General features: G+C 39.5%; 1 protein-coding gene across 1 annotated transcript in view; it reads left to right on the top strand.

The window, feature by feature from the left end:
* The first annotated feature begins 3,779 nt into the window (after nt 1–3,779).
* Nucleotides 3,780–27,302, top strand: part of CREB5 (cAMP responsive element binding protein 5) — a 370,960-nt gene continuing 347,437 nt past the window's right edge. Inside the window, exons 1-2 of the mRNA XM_075586852.1 lie at nt 3,780–3,848; nt 20,897–20,990. Of these exons, the coding sequence (XP_075442967.1) occupies nt 3,795–3,848; nt 20,897–20,990 (148 nt within the window). The 5' untranslated portion in view covers nt 3,780–3,794. The remainder of the gene's footprint in view (nt 3,849–20,896; nt 20,991–27,302) is intronic.

Here is a 27,302-nt window from a genome sequence, read left to right on the forward strand (position 1 = left end):
CAGAGACCCTTCCTTGGAATCTGAGTTTCAATGTAATTAGTGAGGGAGTTTATGGAGGTGTTAAGGTAATCATATTTCCCATTAAATTATTCTTCCCTGTATTACTGTATGTCTAGTATAATATCTTTGTACTGTACACATGGCTGGGGCCATACTGTATATAAAGAGAAATATAATACACTACAAAAATGCAACATACAGTAATTCAACATTTAGCCATTTTTAAAACTTATTAAATGGGTCTCATATCGGAATCTGTACAGTATGAAACCTGTAATGCTCTGAGACAAGATTTCTCAAATTATCACATAATTAACAGTTAACATAGCTCTAATTATCACTAAGGCAGCATTTAAACCGGGCCTGGTCGGTTTTGTGGACTGAACTCCAGATGTAGCAATACTCGCTGTCGCCGGCGCCATGGTCGAAGAAGCAAAAGGTTATGGCGCCAGAATGTCTGCCGCGACTGCGCTATGGGGGGGGGAGGAGTCTGTGCTTCCTAATGGACCTCCTGCAGCTTTAATTCTTTGGTGCTGCGTCTATGGGTGGGAGAGGCTAGCTTAGCTACATCAATGATCTCCAGGGCTGTGCTCTGTTCTAGGGGATCCTAAGTGTTTCAAAAGGTATTCACCAGACCTTGAAAAAGGGAATATTGAAAACGAGCTGAGAACCTATTGCAGAATGAGTTGATCTTATCTAATAATAATACCACACATGTATTTTTTTTTATAATCCAGTTGTTCTACAGTGGCAGTTTCATAGACTAAAATCCCCATTGACTTTAATGAGGGTTTTCGGACAGAAATGGCCGCATCGGATTATATAAAAGAAGGCCCAATGTCAGAGTTTGCAAGAGATGTGCCAAGCACTCAGTGCTTTGCAATTTCACTTAATACTATAGATTTTGAATGCTGAGTCTATAAATTGTATCCCACGTACCATGTTTCGCTCACTGAGTGGGAATATTTAGTGGAAAACTTGCGAAGTTGCAAAATCTAAGACTAATCTCGTGACATTATAAGCCCTTCCAGGCGTGGTCAAACGTTTTGCAAGGAAGCAAAATTTATCAAAGAAAGTGCTAAAAATGTCACTGCATTTTCCGAAAGTTACTCATATCTTTAGAGCTGACCCATGTTTTCCTATGAGAGAAAATAGCAACCATTTTTATTATCTCGGCAAAGGTAAAAAAAAATACAAGGCTACAGAGTAAAAAAAACTATTGGATCCCAGTAGATTGCATTAAAAGGTCTCTGAAAAAGTGACATTGGTAAACATCTGTGTTGTTTTTCACAGATAAAGGTGGCTATGTATAGAGGTTCTGAAACGAGTAACTACATGTACCGTACCAAAAATATATTTTTTTTTCTATGTGTGTGCGCCAAATGTCAGAAACGAGGTTAAACAAGTCTTACATTTCCCGGAGGAGTTTAGGGCAAGTTACACTTGGTGAAGAAATTTTCCGCACATAAAATCAAAAACAGCGAAGCACCAAGACATCATTTTATATTATATTTATATTCTATATGTAGCCCCCTTTCCCTATGACTATGAAACTACACGTGCTGATTACCTGTGGCTCACAGAAGGCCTAAGCCTCCGCTGCTGGGAGCCTGGGGTGAGCTCTTGCCCTTCTCGGTACAGCGCATCCACCTGATGAGGGATCGTAACGTTGCAGGATAACCCCTCTCAGGAACCAATACAGTGATGAGTAGTACACACACAGGTATAATATACTGTTTACTGACACACTAATAACAATAATACACACAACACCCGTCCCTACAATACAATGATCCCAACATAATGTTCACCACCCCAGTAGGATTCCCCCAAAGTACTGAGAGTGCCCTGGGCACCTAACCACCCCAGTACCCACAGAACAATGCCCATCCAAAGTGTGTGGAATAGCGCAACTCTTGTGTGAAATCGTTGGTGCATGGTGGTACTTTCCTGGCCTTAGGCCAGACCAAGGTATACTGGAGATCCTGAATCAGCAGGGCTGCAATGTGATCCCACGATGCGGGGTCTGCCAAATCCCCTCTCTCCTTACCAGTGGTATCCGTCTCTTGAGGGAGCTCCAGCAGGAGTGTCTCGCTTAACGTCTATAGTGTGGTCTGGTCTCAGACCGCAGGCCACAGATCACCGCGTGGCGTACATCCGACGGTGCAGCAACACTCTCACTATCACAATACAGCTCAACCCCGTTATAGTGCGGACCTCGGGGGCCACCCGATCCGACTGCGCTATAACCGGGGTCGCGCTAATTTTAAAAAAAATGGCCTCCGCATGCCCGATCGGGGGGAGAGGGGAGGAGAGAGGAGGGGGGAAGAGGTGGAGTGAGGCGGCGGCAGCCCTACAAGTCACCCAGCCCTACACGTCCCCAAGCAGCCGCCGTAACTCCCCTCGCACTTCAATAAGCAGCCTCACTTCCCCCCGCCAGCCCCGCTCCAATCAACCCCCCCGCCAGCCCCGCTCCAATCACCCCCCCACCAGTCCCGCTCCGATGCCAGCCCCGCTCCAATTACTGCCCCGCTCCAATCACCCCACGCCAGCCTCGCTCCAATCACCCCCCGTCAGCCCTGCTCCAATCACCCCCCGCCAGCCCCGCTCCAATCACCACACGCCAGCCCCGCCAACCTGCCAGCCCCGCTCCGATGCCAGCCCCGCTCCAATCACCCCCCGCCAGCCCCGCTCCAATCACCCCCCCGCCAGCCACACTTCAATCACCCTCCCGCCAGCCCCGCTCCGATCTCAGCAGCCGACACCAAAGGTAGGGAGTGGGAGGGGGGGGTCTGTGAGTGTGTGTTGTGAGTGTGGTGTGTGCAGTGTGCTGTGAGTGTATGCAGTGTGCTGTGAGTGTGTGCAGTGTGCTGTATGTATGCAGTGTGCTGTGAGTGTGTGCAGTGTGCTGTGAGTGTGTGCAGTGTGCTGTGAGTGTGTGCAGTGTGTGTGTGCAGTGTGTGCAGTGTGTGCAAAAAATAAAAATAAATTCGGGATCCACGCTCAAACCGCGTTTAAGCGGATCCACGTTATAGCGGATCGCGCTATAACGGGGTTGAGCTGTACTAAGGGAAGCGTCCCTATCTGGGGGCCTTCCGTATGATATAATGCCACTGTGGCTCTGGGCCTACCTGGGACCTGAGGGGGAAGTCTGCCTAGTCCACACTACCTTCTTCCTCGCTGTCCCCGTCACGACTGGTGCACAGCTCTCTTCGTGTCTGATATCAGATGCATTGTAAGGAATCCCAACCCTCTCTAATAGTGCATCTGAGATCAGATGCATTGTAACTTCTTCCTTATTTGGTACCATTTTAAAATTACCTAAAAATTACAGGGAACCCTTTAGGGATGCCCGGGGAACCCAAAGGTTGACAAACATTGAACTACTGTAGATGGTCGTCTGCAATTTCACTTCTCCTGGTGTTGTAACTGCTCAGACTACTCTCACTAGGATGATGTATTCCAAGCTTGTCTAAACTGAGCATAATACTGTATGATGCCCGTAAGTCCATGACGTGTTTTAAAGAGTCACTAATCCATCTTTAGTTTTAAAATATTAAATAATGACTAATGATACTTTTAGGTGTAATGGGATATTTTTACTGATTAAAACAAAATGTTTACATCTGTGCAAACACTAGAGGAAATAAATAATATTGCTACCCCACAGCTTCACGTTCATTTCCCATTTGCACTGTAGATCTAGGGATGTTTGAAAGGTGATTTGGACCAAAGTATGAATACAAAATGACTAAACAAAGCCTTATCTCTTCTAGATTTATGAGGAATCAAAGATGAATTTGGAGCAGGATAGGTCCTTTGTGTGCAATGCCCCAGGCTGCTCGCAGGTGAGTACTTTTCTATCGCTTAAAAATAAGTGACTTTTCATAAAAGTTGTCAAAAATGGCAATAGATGAAAGGCCAGTTGACCTTGCACTTTGACAATTAATGTTTGTCACATTTTTTCGGCAGAGCTCGCCATTGCACAGTATACGAACATTTTTGTGAAAAAAAGGGCACGTTTCACACTCTTTGGCGAACATGTTGCACATTTCTACTGAGTTAGTTACTGCTCTTAAGCGCTCTGCATAAAACGTATATATCACCCAACAATAATATTACATAGCAGAAAGAGAGAATTTAGAATATATTCTTGGTGGATATAAGGGAAAGTAGTAAAGTATAACAATACATATGCATATTGCTTCCATACTGATAGTGTCCAAATTCTGATATATATATATATATATATATATATATATATATATATATATATATATATATATATATATATATATACATGTAGAGGTATCAGTACCGTGTTAGCCGAGCTTCAATAATCAAAAAATAAATAGATGATACCGTTCTGTGGCTAACGAAATGCTTTTATTTGTATGGTTCTGGATGTATTTTTGCTATCACTAATACACTTTGATTTTCAACATTGAGTGCTGTCTCTTGTTTACCAATCCTTGGAACGGTAACGTATAACTACATTCTCTATATGGGACGTGCACCTGTGTCTTACCAGCACCTATTGAAGTGCCAACTGCCTTATCTGACTATATATATATATATATATGTATATATATATATATATATATATATGTATATATATATTATATATATATATCAGCATGTTCTTGTATAGCGCTGCTAGTTTTACTTAGCGCTTTACAGAGACATTTTGTAGGCACAGGTCCCTGCCCCGTGGAGCTTACAATCTATGTTTTTGGTGCCAGAGGCACAGGAAGATAAAGATAAAGTGACTTGCCCAAGGTCACAAGGAGCCGACACCAGGAATTGAACCAGGTTCCCCCTGCTTCCAAGTCAGTGCAGGAGTCAGTGTCTTTACTCACTGAGCCTATATATATATATATAGACTCCTGACGAAGTCGCCGCAGTGTGACGAAACGCGTAGAGCTGTGACGTCATCGCATTCGTGTTGGTGTATTTGGTGTCCCTGGCTTCCCTGTGCTCCAGCTGGCGGTAATTTTAAGTGCTAGCAACCATTGTATGAGAGGGAGCAAAGGACGTGCAGGCATTGGATGCCTTTTTATCTTGCTGCCAATTTGGGATAGGAGTTCTTGGTGAACCTGGGCTGTTTACATCCACTCTGCAAACCTGGGACTCACCCTACCACCGCAGATGACCACAATAGAGATTTCTCTCCCACGAATGGTTCTGTTTAAAATCCTGTAAGTGCACATTCTTATGGGTTGCTGATTTTTTAAATAAATGTACCTTATTTTTTACTCAGTTAAGTGCTATGGAGCTTGCGCTTTTGTTTGTTTTTTGTTTATATATATATATATATATATATATATGTATATATATATATATATATATATATATATATATATACATACATACATACAGTATAAGTACTAGCATAAAGCAGCAGCACTTCTAACAAGTTGGGGATAAATGGCTGAATACATACTTCTATAGTCCACAATGAATGTGCCACCTAAACTCCCAGGATTCAGCAGAGCAAAAAACTTGAAAAATGTAGATTTTGAACTGACACAAATATTCCTCAACATTTAAGTCATGAGAAAGTAACCACTTTCTGTGAGGCATTGAGAAGAATTCTTCTTATTGCATACATATAAAAAGGTGGCACGGCTGGAATTTCCGCTGCTTTGTGCAGAGACAGTGTATGAAACTCTAGAATGGTTGTTTTTATCAGATGCTAGAGGTGTCATTTCCCATATATCATTCTCTGATGCCCATATCTCAGGAACTTCTGCATGAAAACGACATAATGGGCATCAGTATGTTATATGGGAAATGGTTAAGTGGAACTATGGGCAAAGTCAAATAAATGGTTAGTTCTTGCAAATCTAATAATATCCATCCGTTTCTATGTGACCTTGTGTCTTTCCCCCCTTGCTAATATCACTTTAGTTTAGAGTAATAATCTGCACTGTTTGATTTTTGTAGGTTTTTTAAATGTTATTACTGTTTCTAATGTCAGCGGCAGATACACACTGAGACAAACCGCGTTTCCACAACCTCTGGGGTTCCCGAAATATTATGCTTATTACATTTAACTGGTATTAACAGAAAACTACGAATGTGACCCTGTGGTCACCCGAAAGTAAGCTGCAATGTCATCTCCCAATGCTTTTACAGCTTTCTTTTAGCTGCTGTACCAAGGCTGACCCTGGGGGCATATTGTCCTCCTGAGCAAGTATTCTGGTCAAGGAGATTAAAAAAGTGTCATATTTCTAATCTCCAAATTAAATTGCCCGTAATGTGTCTTCCAGTGCTGGAAGGTGTTGATGGCACAGAACCCCTTATTATATCTGGGTCATAACCTTGCCTGTTTGAGAAAATTGCTCTGGTTAGTTAAAGGAGTTCCTTCAAAATCTTATTTTCGGAGACTTTCAAAGATGCATCCAGTTTGTAACTCAGCCTGATCATCTAAACTCGTTTCCTCAGTTTCATATTATAGTTTGCAAAAAAATTCAAAAGGAACGCCTATAGGGATGGGTGTCATGGTATTATGAGAACATTATTTTAATAATTTAGTAAGGCAGCATCTATCGGAAAATGTAACTATTACACTCAAGTAGAAATCTATTACGTTTTTATGACTGATTTTATTACAGTAATTTTAAGTTCAGGCATTTCACGTCAAGGCACTAAAATACAGGACAATGATACATCCAAACAGACATTTCCGGGACAGCAGTACAGGTTAATGAAATAAGGGACAATCCTGTATATACGGAACGTCTGACAACCCTACATATCTGAATTATGAGAGATGTGTGGCATAGAAACTGTTAGTTGGCTCGGTCTGTGTAAGCTCGGTCTGTGTGGCTCGGTCTGTCTCGGTCTTGATAATTATAATGGGCCGGGGACCTCTCGGTCAGCCTGCCATGGTGACTGGAAACAGTGTTGCTTGACCCGGGGAGACAACCACACCCTGGGCTGTTGGATCTCGATCTGATGACGTACGAGCGCTCGGTAAATGAAGGAACAAACATACAGATTAAGTCTGATCCCTCATTTCAACTTTATTACGGAAAAGCAATACTAATTGTACAGGAAAATAAGGTGTTAATTATAGGCGTAACAATATTAGCATATTACTAAAATGACAGCCTAGCTGGGGATTTTCCACTCATACACATTATCTATAGCCTTGGCTATGTTCTACTTTAACTGAAAACAATTAGCATATCTGTAATTTTCTGCTTACATATACCATTCAATTCAGGGAAAAGTTCAAGCAGACTGGTGTTTCATGACAAGATGGAGGTTGGAGATTCTGGCCTTTATTTTATCCCTTTCAGTCTGATTGAAGAGCATGTAGACTGCCCTACGGATCTGCATGTAAATTCAATTCACCAGGACATATGTACAACATACAGTTCATTGACAACATGTAAAAATGAGTTTCCTACACGTGAATCACATTGTCAGCCAAATAAGTTTACTCCACCTCAGACCTGGCAGATTTTTTTTTCACATAAATGAACGTTATAAAATAAGTGGTGCATATAAATTGAGAGTCATTATAATTTGTGTCATGGATCTCCTACCTAACTCCTCACATTGACACTCTCCAAATCTCAAGCTGACACACGAGACACAAAACTTGGAGTAAAGACTTTGATACACTGACTCAAAGAGACACAGATGTAAAGTATACAATTTGTGCTAGTTTTGATACATCGCGGCCCAAGGGAATGACGTATCAAAGTCTCCTGGCTCTACAATTAGGACAAAACAGTATAAAAAAAACACCCTGTACCATATTATATGTATCAAAGTGATAAATCCTATTGTACTGTATACCATGGGACCATATTCTTTGATAAACGTGGTGCAATGTTTTTGTTCCACTTTTTTCCTGATTTTACAACTGGACGTTATACATAACCCCTACACTTGTTATTTCGGCGTGGTTGGGGAGGGGGGAGCGGGGGGCTTGGGAAGAAAAACGTCTGTTTACCAAGTATTTTCACCATTACAGTAGTTGAACCAACTTAGTTTTATAGGGAACTGAATTTAAGGGGAAAACCCAGTCATATTTAGCCAGGTCTACTCTACATTTAACCTGTCACTTGTAACTGCTTATAGAAGGTACATTTCACACAGGCCTACAGAAACTTAATAAATGAGAAAACATCTTGTGACCTCGTTTGCACGTTCCCTCATTGACATTTCACAATAAGAATAAGTCAGTGTTTTATGAGGAATCTGATATTTTTGTTTTAAACAAAAGTAATGTTAAACCTTTTAGTGTTAAAGTGCCCTGCTGCTGTATGAATTGTAAAGTACAAAACTGCTGTGGCCGGGAACCAGTTAAACTTCTCAAAGCAGTTCGGCAGTGACTTAATTTTGGTCCCTGCCAATTACTATGAAAAAAGAACTGTGTTTGCCAATATAAGAAAAAAAAAATCATAGTTATCCAGTGTTTCTTCTCTCAACTTGAGCACCATGTAGAATATTTTCCACATTCCAGTGACGCTGAATCTTGTTCTGAGTGTCTGCGTTTCTGCCAGATGTACAGCAACCAATAACAGGATCTCACAGAGAGAAATAAAATACCGGGCTACGGATGGGAACCCATTCCTTACGATTATAAATCAGAGGCTGAGCATTAATATTAATCAAAATGCGGAAGTACATTTTGGTTTGTTCATAAACCTTATTTGATCCCAAGAGATGACTCAGAAATTGCTCCCATACTTACCATACCATACAGTAGAACTCACTTATTGGTTCAGAGAGACGTTATGAATACAGTGAAACTGTCACCTCAGTAGGGGAAAGACATATTTTAAGGGCAGATCACTGCACTACTAAGCCTAAAACCCAACAGTATAACAGTGCAACATGTACCTTACATCTTCTGTTTCTTCAATGCCGTTATGCTCCCAATGGATGTAAGCTACTCAATGATATTGATAATAATAATTAAAAAATGTGTATGTTGGGGGTTGGGTTAGGTAAAGAAAAACAATATTTAATTTTACTATAAATACTAATTGCCACCACATAGTATTTTGCTTTGTGGGAATCTCATGTCATTGTTTTACCACAGAGATTTTCCGCCCTCTTAGCAATATTTGGTATAGCTTGACCAAGGTGTCTCATTCAGTTTATGGTGGTCAATCACTGTGGTTACCAAGTCATATGATAAACTTAGATTCACTATGCTAGCAATATGCAGTATTTCTAATAACTAACTGGTATATTTCAACCACACAGTAAACACAGAATTCCACAAATAGTTCGTTTGTAAGCAAGTGTCTCACCGCCATCCGCGCTGGTCTCTGTGTCCCTCGTGATGCCTCTGCGGTAGGTGATTTCCAGATACAGGAACCTCTATCAGAAACGCGTATCTTTCTCCCTCTCTACAGAATGTCTCCAAAGATTGCAACTCAATGTGTTTTGCCTTAGGCTTCATCAGGAGTTGTAATCTGTGATGTATTCTATGTGGTCTTAAATACCCTTAAAAGGCTTTGTCTACTGGTGGAACTCCTATTTGCATATATCCTCCAATTAAATGCGGAGTGCAGATTAAATGTCTTATCAGAGTAACACATACAGGTAATCATTTATACATAATAATTAAAATACAATAATAGTATGGAGCAAATACATGCAGAGCAAAATATGAAATATTTATGTTGGAAACCGAACAATGAAAACACATACATAAATACACAATAAAAAAATATAAAATATACATTAAAAATTTCTCTATCAATACACAGTAACAGAGAATATGACCCATGATAATATTATTACATGTTTAGTATATATGTCATCTATGTCAGATGCTTACAATAAGAAGAAAATTATTAAATAGACATATGATTAATACAATAAAATACAAATCATATAGACACATATGGGATCCTAATATGAAAAAAAAAAAAAACTACAGACAAAAGGGGAATTTAATCTCCTATGAATGCCCCTATGTCAGTATCAACATTCAGACATTCTGGAGTCAAAGTTTTTAGCTTATGGACAAGAACGTCTCTCGTTTTGCTAAATCTGTGGTACAATTGCCACCATACCAATCTATGGTGACATGTTCAATACCCTTGAAGTATAGTCCCGGTGGGTGGGTTGGCCTAATGGTATCTATTGAAGTGTCTAGATACACTGTAGGTTAAGATCTTACATCTAATATTACCCACGTGTTCTAGAATATGCTCTCTAAGTGGCCTAGTGTTTCTACCCACATATTGTAACCCACAGGAACATTGCAACAGGTATACCACATGATTCATCCTGCAATTCAAATAATGTTCTCTCGTGATTTTCCTGACACTTTAGGTGAGAACTTGGTTTTCCCAGTTGAACGAAAAGTGCAGTCATCCAAAAACACCTATGTGTGTGCTGAGGCAATTAATAGTATTGGAACTCTTTAGTGATTTAAAAGTGCTATGTAGCTTACTCTTTAAATCTGGAGCTTTCTTGAAGATGATATTTGGATGTTTCGGAAGATTGTTCCAAGAATGGGATCGTTAAGGAGGATAGTGTTTAAAACGATACCTTTTATTTTAAAAGCCTCTCTATTATATTGAGTAATAAAGGATGTTCTAAAACTATGATTTTATATCCCTTCTTTTTAAATGTTGAATTTTAACACCCATTATTTTAATTAATATAGCATTAAAAAATATTTTTAATTTTCACATCATACATCAGGGGGTATTGAGTCCTTATAGTGGTTTCTTGCTTCTTTATTACTATCCTTTTAAACTGTCTGAACGGGATGTTATAAAGCCATCTAGGGTGATGGCAACTGGAATTTAAAATATAATTATTGGTATTTACTTGTCTGAAATAAGTTTTAGCTTGTATTTCATTGTTTTCAATGTATATGGTCAAAGCCAAAAACTCCAATTCTAATTTACTAATTTGCTATGTAAATTTCAGATTGAAATAATTGGAATTTAAACTACAAAACGGTCCAAATAGACCTGATCTCCTTTCCATATAAACAGTATGTCATCAATAAATCTTTACCAGAGGACAAGGTTCACACCAAACCCACCTTCAGGTCAAATGTGGTCTTCCTCCCAAATATCCCAAAACAGGTTAGCATAGCTAGGTCCCCATGGCCTTACTGCGTAGTTGGAGATAGTTGTTCTCATTGAACCCCAAAAAGTTATGATATAAAATGAATTCCTTCCAATATAAAAGTGGCTTGTGCCTCTGCAATAACTTCATCTTTTTTCAGAACTTTCTTAATGGCATCTGTATCTTTATTATGATCTATCACGGTATAGAGCGATGTCACATCACATGGAACCAAAGTTAATCATCTTCCCATGTGGTTTGTTCTAAGGCTACTATTATACCTGTAGTATCTTTTAAATAAGATTTAAGATTAACACAAATTTTTAAGGAAATAATATATGTATTCAGATACATTCAAGGTCAGCGAATTAATTCCCGATATAATAGGCTTCCCAGGTGGATTTTTTATATCGTTATGAATTTTTGGGAGGAAATAAAAGTGTGGCATTTTCAGTTTTTGATTTAAAAGCTATTTAAATTCTTCCTCTTTTAAAATGCCTAAACTTTTACCTTAAAGTAATAGACTCTTCAGATCTTCCAATTATTATTTCGCTGGATCTTTCTTGATATTCAAATATGTTGTTTCATTTTTTGGATCCGTTTTGACTCCTAAATGTAATAGTCTCGGCCCCTAATTACATCAATTCCTACTTTATCAGCTTGTTTTATTTTTAATATTCTCATCTTTCATTATTTATTGGCTTAAAGCATCCCTTTCTAATTTTGTTCAATTATTTGTACATTTCGTACTATTTTCAGAAAGTTTTTCAAAGTCTTTATTTATCATCTGATAAAAAAACTTCCAGATGATGATCGTTGTCATTACTCGGATAAAATTTGGAATGAGGTTTCATTTGTGTATCTATAAAATCTTCCTCTCTGTTCTGAGCAATATTATTTCTAGTCTCAAAGTCAATCACTGCACATTGATCTGTAACTCTATTAAAAAAGTATCTGTAGGTAGTTAATTTTATTAAAAATGTATTTGCACCGATAAACATTTAAAAATTATTGGGGCCAATTGTAGGGACAAAGGTACCGCCTTTAGAAACAATGCTAGTTTATGCTGGTGTTAACAATCTCTTACACGTTATTCATTTTACAGTTCTTTGTTGATTTGTTTTTCCTTCTTCTGCGTCGCTTTCCTCTAGTGTTCTTTTTCTACGAGCCTTTGATCTCCCAAAAATGTGAACATTCTCTTGCCCCTAACAAATGCGATTCATTTGTATTGGCGTTCTCATCACTGTGTGCATACTTATCATTGAGATCAACAGGTTTTGATCTCACATTATACAATTTATTAAACTATTAATGATCATATTTATTAATAAAAGGTCTATTCCAATATCTCTTTCCCTCATGGTACCGATTTCTTTTACCTAAGGGAAAATTCTCCCTAGGGGGAGAGTATCTCACACCACGTGAAAAAGAAGATTTGTTATAAAAATTATTATTACCTCTGTAAAATCGTTTCTCTCTATGAAAATAATTGCCTCTGTAGTATGGATTTATATTGTTTCCATAATTATGTGTGAGATAATACGGTTGAGGTATTATCGTGTTAGTCTCATGTCTTTCAGAATTCTCATATTTGTTGCTATTTCTCTCTTGGTATCTATTGATACTGTATTTTTATTCCAAGTTTTTTGATTACCTCTTTTATAGCCTGTCATGATAATATCATGAGATATTAAATATTTTAATTAATCTGGTGCTTCAGGGGTTAATGTAGCTACGGTTTGATTTACAAAAATATAAAATATTGTGTTTATGACAGGTCAAGATTCTTCCTGGGTTTGTCCAGAGCTTCAAAAAGGACATAATTAGTGGGTTGTCACTTATGGCCCAGTAAAAGTACAAGATGTGTTGTATGGAGCTGGTAGAGTCTCAAGATAAGGGCAGTTGTTTTGCCAGAGATGGGATTAAAATATGGCTCTTTTGACAACTTTATAAACAGGATCCTTTTAGAACTACTTTCAAAGGCATTCTCTGCAGGGTTCTGCAAAGTTCAGGGGGCAGAGCTAAGAAAGTATTAAACCAAGAGTGACTTTATTAAAAATGAGAATATCATGTGACATCTACTCTGCATAATAACAGGTATATATTGTAATCGTGGGAAAATGACAATTCAAACCATACCACACACTACATGGGTAAGAGGTGAAAAGGACAGATATCCCTTTGTCACTCAAATTTAAAAGCAAGATCATCATAATTAGTCTCGTTACATCAATCATAGTTGCCTGAATCTATTGATTTGACTCACGTGGGTTTAAGTATTACAGAAAGGAAGTTATGAGTGCTTTATATATTGAGGCAAAGATTTAAACATATTTTATAGGAGTTTGTTTTCTCTGTCATAAAAACCCTCAACCTAGCAGCTAATTTACAACAGGGGTGGGCTTATGTGGTTCTCAATGGGAAAATAATGGTATATAGGGCTTGCCTTGGATTTATGAAATCAGAATTTTTACAGAGGTGTGTTTTGCACCAACCACGTTAATTCTCATATTTCTATGCCAGTGACATCTCTGAGGAAAACGTATGGCATATGGTAAAGTATTGTATAGGGATTTCTGTATTATCTTTAATCCTGTTATTTTAAGAAACTGTTTTGCATTTACTGTTATTGTATGTTCTTGTAATGGTAATTTTCTGTAATCTGAAACACTGTATTTTTATATTTATTAAACAATTCTTTAATAAGTAATGCTTTGGGGCTCTGAATGAACTGTGTCCCGCTCTGGAGAGAGTTTTTGCATTTTTTGATACATTTTGCAACAACAGATTTTTGTGGGTTAAGTGCATAATTTTTTCTATAAAAAATAGGGACCTGAGACCCTGGCAGATATATTAATGACATATTTTGAATACATTTTGGATGATGGAAGCAAGTAGATATGATTGCAATTGAGTAAGGGGTTAATATTAACTCATTGAATGTACCTTGTGCAGAAACAAGGTGAGTTGGCTACAGTATTAACCCTGGTTTCATTTCTAAGTCACGTGCTCACTTGTGTGCTGTTTGTGACAGATGGTATATGGGGATGGATGGAGGGAGATATTGTTTATTTGAGGGACCTTTGCGGAAGGTAAAAAGTGGGCCAGCTAGAGTATGCAGGCCATGTGGTCACAGGTGTGCCGTACGTGACATAGTGTAGTTGTCCTCATCTTTGGCAAATTTTCTTTTTTTTGCCCAAGATGATTTCACTCTCTAAAGTATCCAATTTCTTCTGCAGTGCCCCACCTTTATTTTTAAAAGGGGGTTTATTCACCAGAGGCTCTAATTTATCGTTTAATAAGATTAATATCTTGGTCTAGAATAATTCAATTATTTTTGTGTTGTGCAACAATCAGTCGCATTAAATTATTACAACAGTCATCTAGTACTTTAGACCATGCCTGGGTAAACACATTTTTATTAATTTAATTCGTATTATAGGCATTTTACATCATCGGCAACATATGTAATAGACATTTAATTATATTATCATGTGTCATATTCTCTGTTTCTGGGCACTGATAGAGATAGTTTTTAATGTATATTTTCTATGAGATTTTATATTTTTTTATTGTGTATTTATGTACTGTATGTATTTTTATTGTTCGATTTCCAACATCAATATTTCAGATTTTGCTCTGTATGTATTTGCTCCATACTATTATTGTATTTTAATTACTATGTATAAATGATTACCCGTATGTGTTACACTGATTAGACATTTAATCTGCTCTCTGCATTTAATTGGATATATGCAAATAGGAGTTTCACCAGTAGAAACAGCTTTATAGGATTACAACTCCTGACGAAGCTGAAGGTGAAACGCGTTGAGTTGTAATCTTTGGAGACGTTCTGTGGAGAGAGAGAAAGAAATGCGGGTCTGACAGAGGTTCCTGTATCCGGAAATCACCTACCGAAAGTAACGCAGAGGCATCACGAGGGACGCCAAGACCATCGTGGGTGGGGGTGATATCGCTGAGACACAGTGTCTCCACCTCTTCTCTTCTCTAAATTTTTGTCTGATCTATATATCTATCGTATTCCTCTTTCTTTAATTCTGAGATACCTTCAACCCTTGGAAGAAAATATCTTTAACCTGTTAATTTCCACGATGGATACATGCTTGTTTGATAATTATAGAATGTGAATGTAATTTCTTCACCAGATTACTCATTATATTATCATTGGAGATACAGTGTTACACTATTGTGTTTTTGTTTCTCTTTCCCTGTACCTGCGCTCCCCAAGCTTTCTGAAGATTGCTGCAGCTCAGGCAATAAAATCTTTTCTACCACCTTTGTTTCAAATAATTATTAATTTACTTAAAATATTTATGCTTGATATCCTTATTCAGAATATAGAATTATTACAGAATATACAATCATGTGATCAGTATAGTCAAAGGAAATGACAGACAATACCAGTATATATTGTATAATATATAATTTATGGTAGTAACATTCTTTCTCTCCCTCTTTCTTCATCTCTCACTCCCTCTTTCTCTCTCCTATTTGTGGATATGCATTAACCTCAAAATAACAGCCATTTAATCATTTTGATAACGGACCTTTGTTAGCACTGGTTTAACGGATCTTTGAGGAACTGGGCCCTTGTCTTCTCAATGCATTTAGGCTAAGGTGTAGACAGAATCAAATGCTTTTTTGTAATGTAGATTATATTTATTAGTTCGAAAAATATATTTCTTGTACAACTTACAAAATCCCGTTTCTTCTCTAGAGTAGGAAAAGTCCAGGGTCTGTTGCAGCCGATTAATGAGTATCTTCGTAAAAATACTGTAAGTGATTGGAAGTAAACTGATTGGTCTGCAGTTCTTGAGGTCTTCTTTATCTCTTTTCTTATGGATGATGATAACTGTGACATTGCTCCAGTGTTCTGTAATTTTCTTGTTCTTGAAGTAGTAACGAGCTCTGCACAGATTCTCTCTACTTTTTCCCAAGCTTCTTTCAAGATTTCATTTGTAATTCCATCTTCTGCTAGGGCCTTCCCCTTCTTCATAGATTTGATTGCCTTTGCTACTTATACTGGAGAGACGCATAGTACATCAGTATTGGTTTCTTTTTGCTCTTTGTCTGCTTGATTATGCCTTGTGTTTATTTGTGTTCTTGTACAATTTCTTGTATAATTCCTTGACTTTGTTTATGATAAGTGCACAGTCTTTTATTGTCGATCACCTTGAGTTCAGGGATTTCTTTCTTCTCAATCATAATTCACTGCTTCATCTTCTTTCATTTTTTTCATCTTCAATAGTTTTCTTCACCGTATCACAGTTACATTTCTTCAGTTATATGTTTGCCGATCGTCTTGCATAGCTCCAAATATTATATTTTTGTTCTTGCATCTTCCGATTGCTCATTACTTGTGGTTTCCTTTGTAACTCTTCTGATATTTTCTTGCACTATTTTGGTTGTGACGCCTCCATTTATTTTCTGCGCTTTCAGCTATGATCTTTATACATTTTTAAGAAATATTTGTTTTTATGTATCCCCATGCATCTTGAGCAAGCTGTTGCTCTTTTTCAGTTCTAGTTGAAATTATCTGTTGTTAATTTTTGGCTTCCTGATGTTGATTGTTTATGTCTTCTTTTTAATCATCAGTTCGCATTAAGATGAAATTTGCAGCGAACCAATCAGTGATCACTATTTATGTCAAAACGGTTAAGTACGATACGCTCTTCAATCACGTGTTTCTTTGGATATAGTCTGTTTAATTCTTGAGATTCCATGTCTATTTTCTATTTGGATTCTTCTTGGAGAAGGAAATTATGACATAGAGCCGGGGTGTGCAAACTGGGGGGCGCAGGATTTTTCTGGGGGGGGCGCGGGTGGTTGCAGAGGCCCCGCGCTCTTCCCTGAGGCATTTAAATTAAATGCCAGGGAACCGCGCCAGGTCTCTGCAACCTCAACTTACAAGGATTCCGTCGGCTTCTGGTCACGTCGCCGTGACGATGTGGCGTCAAATGACGCTGCGGGTTCATGTGATGTATCGTCATGGCAACGCGCGTCAAATGACGCTGCAGGGTCACGTCACGTGACCCTTGGCATCATTTGATGCCGGGTCACTCGAGTGGGGGGGCGCAGGGACCGGGACACAGGGGTGGCGCGTAGCTAAAACACTTTGCACACCCCTGACATAGAGTACTAGAATTTGCAGAATGTGAAAACTTCTAACACTGTGTTCATTCCTGTTGCCATAGCCATACTTACACACTACATATTTCTGCTGTGGCACCAATCTTTGCATTGAAATCTCCAGTGATGATCCTTTGTTGTTAAATTGTTGGCAGAAATCTTCCAGTTCCTGGCCTATGTGACTTGGTACTGGGGCGTACACTTGGGTAATTTAAAGCTTGTACCTCATTGTTAATTGAATGATTATTCGGGTTGCTTTTTCTGATGAGCTTTCATACTCCAATATGTTGTTTTTCCATTTCTTGTAAATTATTAAATCTACTCTACTGATTCTTCCATTTTCTATACTTCTTTAATATAATAGGTGTCCCTTTTTGAGCTCAACAAGGCCTTCATCTTTTCTTCTTTCTTCACTATCAATAACCCCTTTTATCTTTTCAAGCTGATCTTCCAGTCCAGTGCTGCTTCAGTGGAGTAATACGGGCAGTTTAGGTCGTCAGATGGAGGTTTGAATGACAGCTGGTATTTAACCTCCAGGGATTCTTTGCACCCTCTGCCTTCATGCGTTATTCTGAATGCTGTCAAAACCAGGGACATTCTAGATATCTATCTATTTATTAATAATCTTTTCTTTACTTAGATATATTTTATTCTCTGTTCTCTCCTTCTTTCAGCTTTATTTAACTGTTCTTCTGTACCAAGAAATGTTACTAGCTATATTAAGTGAAACAGTTCATTGTGATAACGGTATGCGTTCCAGCCACTGAAGGGGTTAATAATGAATGAATGTTAAAAATACATATATAAAACGAACACAAACTTCCTTTTTTTGTCCCCACTGAATATGCTGTGAAGTATCTTGCTCTTGGGGAAGATTTTAGCTCAATCTAAATGAATAAAACACTTCCAGAGCAAATGGAAGATGTCTTCACAGTATATTAAACAGGGACCTTTGAATGACAACTTTTGGCTATTGCATTCCAATCAGAAATGACCCTACAGCACAGTATTTACTTGGCCTCCTCTCCTTATGATTTGTTGTAGGAGTCAAATGAAGGAATTAACACTACTTAAATACCATGGAAAGCAATAATGTCACGCAGACATGTGGCAGATTGATGATCACAATCTTGTTCTAGATGCCAAGATGTTTTATTTATTATTCAAATGAGCCAACTATTCTTTATCTTCAAAATGGCATCCAGTTTAATAGAATATTGTGTTCATGGGCTGTGGCTGGGACATAGACAGCAGAAGAGTGTAATGCAATTAGTACCAAAAAGCAGGCAGAAGAATAGAGCATCTGAGGCAATAACCAATGAGACAAGTAGCAAAGGACAAGGTGAGGTGATGGTTCAAGAGAGGGCTCTGGTCAAGAATTTAAAAATATACAGGAGGCAGAAATAAAACAGGGTTGTACACACAGGAAACCCACTTGTTATACTAGCAACAGGAACACAAACACGGTCAGGTTATATAGGCAGATCAAGATGGAGTGTCTGGGGTTCAGCCAACCCTAGCAATTCTGTGGTCTGAAGCAGAACCAACCAGTTCAACCAATTTTAACATTTCTGTGGTCTGAAACAGAAATGGCCTGTCCTCTCGCAGAACTCTACAGCATCGGTGCGCGGGGCGGTTGCAGAGGTCCCGCGCTCTTCCCCGAGGCACTTAAATTAAATGCTGGGGGATCGCGTGAGGCCTCTGCAACCTCAATTACCTGGGATTCTGGAGATTTGCTGTGACCATCGCCATGGCAACGCGGTGTCAAATGATGCAGTGGTGTCATGCGGAGTGACGTCACACGTCCATCTTCACGTCACGTGACCGCGCTGCGTCATTTGACACCGCCAAACTAAGTGCAGGGGGGTGCGAGACTGAGGAGGAGCAGACGGGGGCGCAGCTAAAAAAGTTTGTTCTCCCCTGCCCTACAGCATATTTAACAAGGGAACTGTCCAGCTGCTAGTTAGTTCACCTTATAAAGGGCCTGTCTCTGGTAAGAGGTTTCCAGATCTAGTTTCAAAGGACCCCACATTCTGCTGGGAAGTATCTCAAAATTAGCCTCTTTTCTTTCCCACCCCCCTTAAATTGCAATATGTAGTAATACTGTATATAAACATCAGACAAAAATTCATACCCTGGTTCCATATTTAGCTGGTACTCATTTCTGTTATTTTGTGATGGGTAATTAAAACAACCAGTTAAGTATTTTAAAGGGCTCGTCTTCAAAATACTGGCTGAAGCTGTTCATTCAGTCCGAAAAATTGGATGTTACGTTTACGTCCCGTTTGTATCCTCATCACATGCCTCATTGTGACATTATGACATCACTCAAAAATCATCATGAATTGGGAATTTATAAGAGTGCACTTATATACAGTAAAGCAGGGGTGCTCAACTCCCGTCCTCAAGCCACCCCAACTGGTCAGGTTTTCAGGATATCCCTGCTTCAGCACAGATGGCTTAATCAGTAACTGCTTCAGCACAGGTGGCTTAATCAGAGACCCAGTCTTACACTGAGCCACTGATTGAGCCACCTGTGCTAAAACTGGGATATCTTGAAAACCTGACATGTTGGGGGGGCTTGAGGACTGGAGTTGAGCCCCCCTGTAATGAGGTATGTTGTTGAGGTATATGCTGTGAAATTAACCTCTCTAGCTTCTCTATGCCAAAGCAATGTTCAGCAAGTATTAAATTGTTTGGCTTTGCATCAGTAAAATATATCTTATGGTAACATAGCATTTTGAAGTACATACATTTTAATGACTAAATATACACATTTAGGGCTGGATCCACAAAGCTCTGTTAAATCAGGGCTCATAACATCAAGTTACCTAAATAAGTAATGGTTGTTATTTTCCCTGAGGTTAACGTGTATCCATAAAGCTAATTACATGCAAAAACAATAGCCATGGTATATTTCATTAACAACGTAATGTTTTTGTAGCGCAAAGTTATGCTAGCTCTAGAGCAGGGAAAAAGAAAGAGAGAGCATCTTAGTAGGATAACCATTGACTTGCATAACTCCCTAAACACTCCTCTCTCTATACAACACCTTTGTGGATCTGGCCCTTAGTGTATACATTTGCACACACTGGCAGTGTTCTAAAGGCTTGTACTACCCAGAGTGCCACCAATTATTTTCTTGTAGTGTCAAACCTTGACAAGACTAAACAAATAGAGATCAGTACAAGTAACAGAAAAATATTTAGCAATATTAAACAAAGCAAGAGTACTTCAATTAAATACTCTTTATAATACAAGTTTACAAGAGTAAGGTGCCAATTGCACAAACCTACCTACATCTTATTATGAACACTGCATGAACACAAATGATATAAAATGTACATGCAAGATCACTGGCTTCCCAATAGCCATGAAAAATAATGCGTAGTTAGCACTTCTGCTGCCAGAAGGTCAAGCAACGCCTAAGCTCGTGATACAGCCAATTCATACCTTCCATGCTTAAAAAGTATGCACTTTTCTTTTGAATTCCACTCTTAATTCTTTTAGTAAGTTTATATCCAATGCAAGCAACTTCTAGTTACTTATTAATGTACTAGAAGTCATCTTCAAGAGATCATGTTGCCTCAACAGCCAAATTTATCTACAGTAGTTTCAGAATTCTTTGTCAAGGATTTATTATGTTTTACTCATGGATATATATATTATTTTTTTTGCCTTACAGCGTTTCCCAACTGAGGATCACCTGATGATTCACAGACACAAGCATGAAATGACCTTGAAGTTTCCATCAATAAAAAATGATAATATGTTATCAGGTATGTAATGATTTTTCTGGGTGTATATAGCTGTAAAGACAAACTTTAATAGCAAGCTCCCGCCATCTTGTGGAGCTCAGCGATTTCCTAGTTGCATCACATGACAACTCCCCCTGCATCACTGCTAAGGATCCTCTCTATTCCCTTGTTAATAACTACGTTCAATAGAATAGGTACTGTATATATATTATGCAATGTACATATCACCACATATTCCCTACCAAGAAAAAACATATCTATGCATATATACAAATAAGCTATTCTGTAGCACATACACAGCGGTCTTGACCGCTGTTTCTTCTTTAATTTTGAAACTGCCTTGTTTCCCGTTGACTTAGCAAGTCACAATTAGTTTTTCGTTGCTGATCTTAATATTGGCCCTTCAGCGGAATCTGAGTGGTCATCTTGTTGCATGCCCTTTTCCTCATTATCAGTTTCAGGTATATGGGATGGGTCCCCATTTGTGGTTGGTACGCCTACAATTTAATGTATTATCCACAGGTCAACTTCTCAGAAATGTGTCTCCCTGGTCTTGTTCCATGTACCAGATATTAGAGATGAGATCCTGCAGACAAACTCAATTCTCTGCGGGCTGTTCCGTCAAAGTAATATTTCTGTTTGCCTTTTCTGCTGTTCTTTCACTTCTCTTATTTGTTAATCATCTTGAGACTTTAGCAAGTTGTCACTAAATTTGATCTAATCGTTCTCCTCTTCAACAATTGGTCTGGAAAAAAAAACATTGGCCAGTGGTGTGCTTTGGTAAACTAATAAAGCTCGATACTAATCACCCCCGCATTTAAACGCTTCTTTCATAAAGTTCTATATTGTCTTGACTGAACTTTCCACTAATCCATTTGATTGAGGGTAATTTGGAATAGATGTTGAGTGATAAAAATGCCAACCCTTAGCAAATTGCCTAAATTCAGCACTGGAAAATTGTGTCTATTTATCACTGAAGATTTCATCTATAATACCATGTCAGGCAAATACTGTATGCCCATCATACTTGCTATCACAAATTTGCTGCTAGTATTGCTTAGTGTGCAAATGTATTTATACAGAGAATAATAATTTGTGTCTATTAAATAGTCCATTCAGTTCCAGGTAAATATATCAGTACCTCTAAGTGGAATTGGGTGAGACGTCTGTGGCTCTGCCTGATTTATATTTCAAGCATAGAAAACAGTTTGCAATGTCTTCATTCGTGGCAAAAAGATCACTTCTCGTGCAATTTTGTAACAATTTTCTACTCCAAAATGAACTTCATTCACCTTTTGCAGCATTTCTTTTTGAACACCTTTCGGTAATACATTCTTACTGCTCTCTATGATTGAAAGTTGTCTGAAATTCCTGTAGTTGCTTACACTTGCAGAGCAATTTGCTTTTGCATCAGGCCACCCTTTCATTGTGCAAATACGGTAACAGTGGCGCTCCCTCGAATAGCTGGGCATGATATAGTCCCCTAAATTAGGTAGGGCTCAAATAAGAAGAGTATGAAATAAAACAAATGATACTGGCCCTGATAATGCTGCTACTCAATCGGAAGGATCGTCCCCTGATCCTTGGTAAGAGTGCGAGTGTAGTAATGATGAGCGCATACAAAAAAGAAGAGAGAAACATACAGTGTATACAAGTGTCAACTTGCAATTGGGTGAAAAGTGGGGGATATTAAAATACTATGTGTACTCACACGGGCATGTATGAGTAAAATCCCTCAGCGTTGTCTTTAAACACAGGTTCTTTCAGTCACTGGATGTGGTCATCAGCTGGGGTGTGCTCGGTGTAATATACCCGTAAACAGAAAAGAGGCACAAATAGCCCCAAATCAGCAATATGATGTTGGTTAATACCAGGGATGATGAGATAAATATATATTTAATAATTATTAAATACACTGTATGTTTCACTCTTCCTTTTTGTATGCGCTCATCGAAACTACACTTGCACCCTTTCATTGTGACATATTCAAGGATCCTTAGTGAGATATCCTTCTCTGTTTCTCATTTGATTCTTTGCAGTTGGTGGCTAGTTATGGAGATGGTCATTCAAATTAGATCAACATACAGTAAGCTTGCATCTCTGTTTCTGAGATCTTCTCATAAAACATTGACGGAGCCACTGTCCTGGACAGTGCTTCATTGTGAAAATTCATTTTCCTGGTGTTGCAACTAAATAATAGTTCTGCAATTGTATCATTCTCTGAATTCTCTAAGTGCAGTTATTTAGTGGTTTACCAAATTAGGTTATCAAGGGCTTGTGGTGTGTTTTTATTTCCTTTGTCTGGGCTTGGATATATTGATTAAATTGTTCACAGGCAAACAACGTTCATCAAAGCTCCTTCTCAATATGCACACAACTGGTTTACGCATCAGCTCAGGATTTGGAAGCCTAAGCAATGGGTTCCCAGCTACAGTATCTGTGAGCTTGATTTAGTGTAGTGCAAAACTAGTGGTGGCATTAACATTTTAGCGCCACACCATCACTATTTCTGGAATCAGGAGCCTATTTAGAGTCTTAAAATACGATAATGAAGTCTTAGATTAGCGCCATTGGCTATGCGTAATTGTAATGTCGTTCTCAATCATATGTCATGGCTGCAACCAGGGTATTTAGCAACAAGATTGATGATGGTAAGTGAAGCCTCACAAATGAGCTGTACATTTATGAAATGGAAGAGTTTCCAGTTTCTGTACTTAATCCCTCTGTGAATGCACTAATGCCATGTGGGTGCAGCCCACAGCTCAAAGAACATATGGAAAGTGAGTTAACAGGTAATATCTTTGTTTCATGTTAGTAATGGCCTGTTGATCCTCAGGGAATTTAATTAATCGTTTTGTTCTGTAACGTAATGCCCTCAACACCCGCTTTCAAATGTTAGGAAAAGCAGTTTGAAAAATGCCTACAGAAACCGCTCCAGTACCTTGAAATTACCATATAGCACAAAAATGTCAGTAGTTTGGTCAATGGAGAGATAGCTGCTCTAGATCAGTCTAAGGTCCAAATATTCCATGGTGTTAGGTGTTATGCAGTACATCTGGAGCACCTTGTAATCAGGCATGCCAAATACATTAACTGCAGCCCTATACATTATTTCCATTCTTCTCCTAGGTCTTAGTCTTTCCTCAAGAATAGCAAGTATTGCCAGGTAACACCTGTGCATCAATAAAACGTTAGTTACAGCCAGGGCTCCAGAATATATATGTTGCAAATATTGGATTCTTAATGTGCAGTATGATGATTAGCGCCTGGTCTCTATAGGTAATATAATTAAGAAGGGGTCTTAAATTAAGAACAACCATTAATCCAACTCTAAATAAGAGAGGTGCTATTTAATGTATGTACATCCATGTGGCACTCTTGTAAGTATTAGAAATAGGAATAGACACGTCTCCGCTCTGCTTGTCGAATTGTTATATTAACGACACCCACACATAGTGTGTTATGCAAATTGATGTCAAAATGTTATTCAATTAGAAGAAAACTCCATAAATAAGAAATTATGTGATAAGTATAAATAATAATGGTATTAAAACACCAAAAACAATCACCAACAGTTCAAAACCTATATCAATAGTGGGTAACTGATCCAAAAGCCATGGAGTCCTAGATAAATATCCAAATTAAGCTTTTATGGGATGGTCCAGAGACCGTCTGCTGCTCTCCAAAGAAGGGCTGAATCTTATTTTCAATGGAACCCTAAAGACAAATTGCAAACAGAGGCACATACCATGGTGAAGTACGTTTTTACTGATGAAACGTTGGAGAGAGTGAAAGATAATACACTCACAAACATAATCCGTAAAAGCACATACTGTATAATGGAAAATGCTTGCCGCCATACGAATGCTTCCAAAATGGTGAACTGCCTCACATTTCCTTCACACAGTACCAAGGATGCGTGATGATGTGTGCGGACAAGGAGTACGGATGCCCAATTAGTCCATAATGCATTTTGCGACATACATTGTATTGTATTGTATTGTATGTCTTTATTTATATAGCGCCATAAATGTACATAGCGCTTCACAGTAGTAATACATCTTACTATATATAATTGAAAGCACTGTATGCCTGTCTGCCTGTCTGGATGTCCGGTGTCCCTAGGGACAATCGCATTGCACCTTCGGCCTGTCACTCCGCCTCAGGCCATGCCCGCCCCCCCGCACCATGCCCGCCCCCGCACACCTCTCATTGGTCGTCCATGCCCGCCCCTGCACTATGCCCGCCCCCGCACACCTCTCATTGGTCTGCGGCCAACACCACTGCCACACTGTGTCAACCCTCACTGAGCTACACCACTGACACACTCTCCCACCCCTCAGTGAGCTTTGGGAATCGCAGCACCTAACCCTCACTGCTCTGAGACATTTGCAACTCTGAGACATTGGAAACTTTTTTGGGACAACGCTTCACAACTCTCAACAGACAAAACCCTGCACACCTGCTACCAATCAGGTACAGACTCTTTCCTCCATAAATATTTATTTCACCACTGCAAACATACACCGCACGATCACATCCACACACCGCCTCTTAAAAACACCACCCCCACCCCCCCCAGCCCACATCGCAGTCTGCTCCAGGCCTACCGACACACCATTAACTCCCCCTCCCCACCCCCCACCCAAACAACATCGCAACACCATAAACCCCCCCCGCTCATCTCCTCCGGAGCCCGCAACCCAGCATTAACCCCCCCCCCCCGGTCCTCACCTCGCCGACGCCCACTGCACGGAGCTCCTCCACAGGCCGCAACCCAGCATTAACCCCCCCCTCCCCTCCTTTTCACCCCCCTCCTCCTCGCCGCCCTCCTCCTCACCTCGCCCCCCTCCTCCTCACCTCGCCCCCCTCCTGCTCACCTCGCCCCCCCCCTCCTCCTCACCTCGCCCCCCCCTCCTCCTCACCTCGCCCCCCCTCCTCCTCACCTCGCCCCCCCTCCCTCTTCACCTCACCCCCCCTCCCTCTTCACCTCACCCCCCCTCCCTCCTCACCTCGCCCCCCCTCCTCCTCACCTCGCCGACGCCCACTGCACGGAGCTCCTCCGGAGGCCGCAACACAGCATTAACAACACTGGGGATATCAGTGCCAGGAGGGGAACCGTCTGCTGCCAGGAACCACCACCCGGTCAACGTAAGTCACCCACCGTCTCCCACCCACGCACCCACCGACTGACACGCGCGCACACCCACCCAATGACGCGCGCACACACCCACCCACTGACGCGCGCACACCCACCCACTGACGCGCGCGCACACCCACCCACTGATGCGCGCGCACACCCACCGACTGACGCCCGCGCGCACACCCACCGACTGACGCACGCGCGCACACCCACGGACTAAAGGTTGGATAGAGAGGGTGCTAGACGGATATTGAGGGGAAGGGAATTCCAGAGGTGTGGGGCTATATAAATATATATATATATATATATATATATATATATATATATATATATATATATATATATATATAAAAAAAAAATTTCCAGCTGTAAAAATTTATACATGCAATAAATCCTATCCAATTATAAAAATCAATACAATGGTGCCCGGTGTATAAGAAAAGGATATAGGGTAGATGGCTCAAATGTATCCTAGGTTCTGAGCAGCTTCAGCCAAATAAATCAAGTTCCAAAAGAATCTAAAAAACAAAAATCACAAGCGCATGCCCCATAGTGTATTATCATTTAATACAATTGGCAGGTTGAAGAAACCTTATAAATGCACACTCACAAACATAAGGGTTAAAATCGCATTGTAGATAAACCTATAACAGGTTAGGTTTCTGCTTGGCTGTAACTACCAGGTTCCACTTGAAGCAAGATGATCCAGATCACTGGTGTACTCCAATCTGAATGGCTTCTGCTGGGCTCCAATCATGCTGTAATTGTGTCCCAGGGGTGCAGACGGAGAGACTACAATCGCGCCGTGGATATCAGCTCAATCAGTGTCCTGTGGTTGATGTTTTCTCCTGGCAAACAGTTGAGCAGGGAATCCCACAAGTTTCTGCGATTGGGGGGCGGGGCTTAGAGTAGCTGGTCACCACCGAACCCCCAATCAAAGAGGCCCCTGTGTGCATAAAATAAATGTTACTATAAAAACTATTTTTATATGATTACACAACATATAAAGAAAAAATACTAATGTGACATAGCACCCCTAATGCTGCTACGTCAAAAAATAAAACTGTTACAATCACATATCTACTTTATTAATTCTAATATAAATTAATAAATCTAAAAATATTTTATCAAAAACAATGTGTGTGTGTGTATATATATATATATATATGGAAAAAAACACAAGAAAAGCT

The sequence above is a fragment of the Ascaphus truei genome, chromosome 2, assembly GCF_040206685.1.
Source record: "Ascaphus truei isolate aAscTru1 chromosome 2, aAscTru1.hap1, whole genome shotgun sequence".
NCBI lineage: Eukaryota > Metazoa > Chordata > Amphibia > Anura > Ascaphidae > Ascaphus > Ascaphus truei.